The 4,536-nt window shown below is 47.7% G+C and overlaps 1 protein-coding gene across 1 annotated transcript; it reads right to left on the bottom strand.

Moving 5' to 3' along the window:
* Positions 1–676: 676 nt before the first annotated feature.
* Positions 677–3,714, bottom strand: LOC115148346 (uncharacterized protein DDB_G0290685-like). The gene is made up of 2 exons (XM_029690264.1): positions 3,688–3,714; positions 677–2,614 (listed from the first exon to the last, which is right to left on the bottom strand). The coding sequence occupies exons 1-2, from the start codon at positions 3,712–3,714 to the stop codon at positions 707–709; spliced, it is 1,935 nt and encodes a 644-aa protein (XP_029546124.1). The 3' UTR covers positions 677–706.
* Between the last annotated feature and the right edge of the window lie 822 nt (positions 3,715–4,536).

Below are 4,536 nucleotides of genomic sequence, written 5' to 3'. Positions count from 1 at the left end.
GAATGAAGCAAAATACAGAGAGATCCTTGATGAAAACCTGCTCCAGAGCACTTAGGACCTCAGACTGAGGGTGAAAGTTCACCTTCCAACAGGAGAACGACCCTAAGCACACAACCAAGACAACGCAGGAGTGGCTTCGAGATAAGTCTCTGAATGTCCTTGAGTGGCCCAGCCAGAGCCCGGACTTGAACCCGATCAAATATCTCTGGAGAGAACTGAAAATGACCTGACAGAGCTTTAAATTGAACCTTTATTTAACTAGGTAAGTCAGTTAAGAACAAATTCTTATTTACAATGACAGCCTACTGGGGAACAGTGGATTAACTGCCCTGTACAGGGGCAGAATGACAGATTTTTACCTTGTCAGCTCGGGGATTCAACACAGCAAACTTTCGGTTACTGGCCCAACGCTAGTAGCATCATACCCAAGAAGACTCGAGGCTGTAATTGCTACCAAAGGTGCTTCAACAAAGTACTGAATAAAGGGTCTGAATACTTATGTAAATGTGATATTTCAGTAAAAACATTTTATTATAAATAAGCAAACATTTCTAAAAAACAGTTTTTGCTTTGTCATTATGGGGTATTGTGATGTCATTATGGGGTATTGTGTGTAGATTGATGAGGGAAAAAATCTATTTAATCTATTTTAGAATAATTTTAGAAAAAGTTCATGGGTCTGAATACTTTACGAAAGCACTGTATTCTAACCTCTATGGAGAGTAGAGATTAACACTACGTTGTTCTGTTCCTCTAGCTCATTGTCCTGGTCCTCTAGCTCGTTGTCCTGGTCCTCTAGCTCGTTGTCCTGGTCCTCTAGCTCGTTGTCCTGGTCCTCTAGCTTGTTGTCCTGGTCCTCTAGCTCATTGTCCTGGTCCTCTAGCTTGTTGTCCTGGTCCTCTAGCTCGTTGTCCTGGTCCTCTAGCTCGTTGTCCTGGTCCTCTAGCTCGATGTCCTGGTCCTCTAGCTCGTTGTTCTGGTCCTCTAGCTCGTTGTCCTGGTCCTCTAGCTCGTTGTCCTGGTCCTCTAGCTCGTTGTCCTGGTCCTCTAGCTCGTTGTCCTGGTCCTCTTGCTCGTTGTCCTGGTCCTCTAGCTCATTGTCCTGGTCCTCTAGCTCGTTGTTCTGGTCCTCTAGCTCGTTGTTCTGGTCCTCTAGCTCGTTGTTCTGGTCCTCTTGCTTGTTGTCCTGGTCCTCTAGCTCGTTGTCCTGGTCCTCTAGCTCGTTGTCCTGGTCCTCTAGTTCGTTGTCCTGGTCTTCTAGCTCGTTGTTCTGATCCTCTTGCTTGTTGTCCTGGTCCTCTAGCTCGTTGTCCTGGTCCTCTAGCTCGTTGTCCTGGTCCTCTAGTTCGTTGTCCTGGTCCTCTAGCTCGTTGTCCTGGTCCTCTAGCTCATTGTCCTGGTCCTCTAGCTCGTTGTTCTGGTCCTCTAGCTCGTTGTTCTGATCCTCTAGCTCGTTGTTCTGATCCTCTAGCTCGTTGTTCTGATCCTCTAGCTCATTGTCCTGGTCCTCTAGCTCGTTGTCCTGGTCCTCTAGCTCATTGTCCTGGTCCTCTAGCTCGTTGTTCTGGTCCTCTTGCTTGTTGTCCTGGTCCTCTAGCTCGTTGTTCTGGTCCTCTAGCTCGTTGTCCTGGTCCTCTAGCTCGTTGTCCTGGTCCTCTTGCTCGTTGTCCTGGTCCTCTAGTTCGTTGTTCTGGTCCTCTAGCTCGTTGTTCTGGTCCTCTAGCTCGTTGTTCTGGTCCTCTAGCTCGTTGTCCTGGTCCTCTAGCTCGTTGTCCTGGTCCTCTAGCTCGATGTCCTGGTCCTCTAGCTCGTTGTTCTGGTCCTGTAGCTCGTTGTCCTGGTCCTCTAGCTCGTTGTCCTGGTCTTCTAGCTCGTTGTTCTGATCCTCTAGCTCGATGTCCTGGTCCTCTAGCTCGTTGTCCTGGTCCTCTAGCTCGTTGTCCTGGTCCTCTAGCTCGTTGTCCTGGTCCTCTTGCTCGTTGTCCTGGTCCTCTAGTTCGTTGTTCTGGTCCTCTAGCTCGTTGTTCTGGTCCTCTTGCTTGTTGTCCTGGTCCTCTAGCTCGTTGTTCTGGTCCTCTAGTTCGTTGTTCTGGTCCTCTAGCTCGTTGTCCTGGTGCTCTAGCTCGTTGTTCTGGTCCTCTAGCTCGTTGTTCTGATCCTCTAGCTCGTTGTTCTGATCCTCTAGCTCGTTGTCCTGGTCTTCTAGCTCGTTGTTCTGATCCTCTAGCTCGTTGTTCTGATCCTCTAGCTCGTTGTTCTGGTCCTCTTGCTTGTTGTTCTGATCCTCTAGCTCGTTGTCCTGGTCCTCTAGCTCGTTGTCCTGGTCTTCTAGCTCGTTGTTCTGATCCTCTAGCTCGTTGTTCTGATCCTCTAGCTCGTTGTTCTGGTCCTCTTGCTCGTTGTTCTGGTCCTCTAGCTCGTTGTCCTGGTCCTCTAGCTCGTTGTCCTGGTCCTCTAGCTCGTTGTTCTGATCCTCTAGCTCGTTGTTCTGGTCCTCTTGCTTGTTGTCCTGGTCCTCTAGCTCGTTGTCCTGGTCCTCTAGCTCGTTGTCCTGGTCCTCTAGCTCGTTGTCCTGGTCTTCTAGCTCGTTGTTCTGGTCCTCTAGCTCATTGTCCTGGTATACAATGTAGCAGAATCATATACAGAATATATCAACCCAATCGTGTGTAATTGAACAGATATGGGAATGAGAGAAGTTTGTTTCTCTGTTAGAACACACCCAGTCAGCATCGTTGATAAGCACTTCCTGTTTAAAATAGTACAAAGGGGTCACAAATGTTGATTATAAAATATACAGAGAAAGCCTTATCAAATAAACACACACACACGCACGCACGCACGCACACACGCACACACACACACACACACATACACACACTTCAACAACACAATCATATCTAACAAACAGTGTGTAATGGTAATGTATTAAAACATATATATATATATATATATATATATATATATATATTTAGTACACAGTACCATAAACAAATAAGATCATTTAGCCTGAAACTATTTGCAGTAAATAAAGGGCATTTCCAGGAGCCTCCTCCAGGTGTGTGATCATGTGTAATTAGGGGAGATTTGGGGTGGTGTTCACCGTGTACAGCATGACTTTGGTATCTGATGACGGCGACGTGCTTCACATCCCCAGGTCGTTTCTCTCTTACTGTATGAAGTCGCCTCCATCGGTGCTCTGACGTCACAGTGTCAGAAGGGTGTAAGCGATGATCTGATAGGCTGCTTTTCTCTCAAACGCACTTCCCCTCCCCCCCATACTGCACAACATAACCTAACCTCCCCTGACATAGCCTGTACACCTCAAAACAAACTGCACTTAGAATGATACATATGTTAAAAATGTACTCGGTTTGGAATACAATGTGTGATGATCTGTAACGCTTTAGAGTACACACACACACACACACACACACACACACACACACACACACACACACACACACACACACACACACACACACACACACACACACACACACACACACACACACACACACTCTCTCTCTCTCTCTCTCTCGCTCTCTCTATAGTGGACCTAATCTATGGAGTCCATAGAAAACTATACTACTTTCTCTCCTCTCACATATCCTCCCTCCTATAAAAGTCAGAGCCAAACCAATCAGACGTCAGCCTGGGATGGGTGAGGAGGACAGAGCCTCCACAAACCACAGCCCCCGTCTGTCTGACAGCCATCACTAAAGGAGATGGATACAATGTCCTTTTGGCCACTTCAGTACGAAAATGTATGCAGTCACTGTAAGTGGCTCTGGATTAGAGCGTCTGCTCAATGACTAAAATATACATCTACATCTAGTCGTTTTGTATCTGCATGATTCGCCCCCAAAAACAGCTGATCACATGACAGTGTGTGTGTTTGTTCTGGTGTGTGTGTGCTCACACAGTGTCTCTCTGGACAAAGAGCTCGGGCTGTTCCTTCAGCATGTTCCCTCTGATCCACATCAGCGGCTGTTTTATTTTCCCTGAGACACACACACACACACACACACACACACACACACACACACACACACACACACACACACACACACACACACACACACACACACACACACACACACACACACACACACACACACACACACAGAGACAGGGGTCAGAGGTCATAGTTCAAGGTGCATGGTTCCAGCCCCCCCGTCCCAGCCAGCCGGTCGATGTGACGCGACAGAGGGACTAGGGATCACCAGAGATCACGACGGGTGTGTGTGTGTGTGTGTGTGTGTGTGTGTGTGTGTGTGTGTGTGTGTGTGTGTGTGTGTGGGGGGGGGGGGGGGGGGGGGGGGGGATGGGGCGACAGACGTCTGGAAGCCACCCAGCCAATCACCGTCCTTCACCTCTGGGACATTAGGTTTTAAATCAGGATCTCTTAGTAAACAAAGAGGTTAAAATATGAACAAGCTTTTAAATGGCTAACATCCTGGCATATATCCTCCATATATCCTCCACTTCCTGAGTGTAGTGGGCATGTTGTGCTGTTTTTATAAACCCAAAAGACTG

The sequence above is a fragment of the Salmo trutta genome, chromosome 15, assembly GCF_901001165.1.
Source record: "Salmo trutta chromosome 15, fSalTru1.1, whole genome shotgun sequence".
Lineage (NCBI taxonomy): Eukaryota > Metazoa > Chordata > Actinopteri > Salmoniformes > Salmonidae > Salmo > Salmo trutta.
The sequence above is the reverse complement of the archived record's forward strand: the minus strand, read 5'-3'. Positions and strand labels throughout refer to the sequence as shown.

Coding starts and splice junctions, on each gene's coding strand:
- LOC115148346 (XM_029690264.1), bottom strand. CDS start 3,714: ATGGCTGTCAGACAGACGGGGGCTGTG. Junction 2,615..3,687: donor TCAGACAGACGGGGGCTGTG/GTTTGTGGAGGC, acceptor ATTGTATACCAG/GACAATGAGCTAGAGGACCA.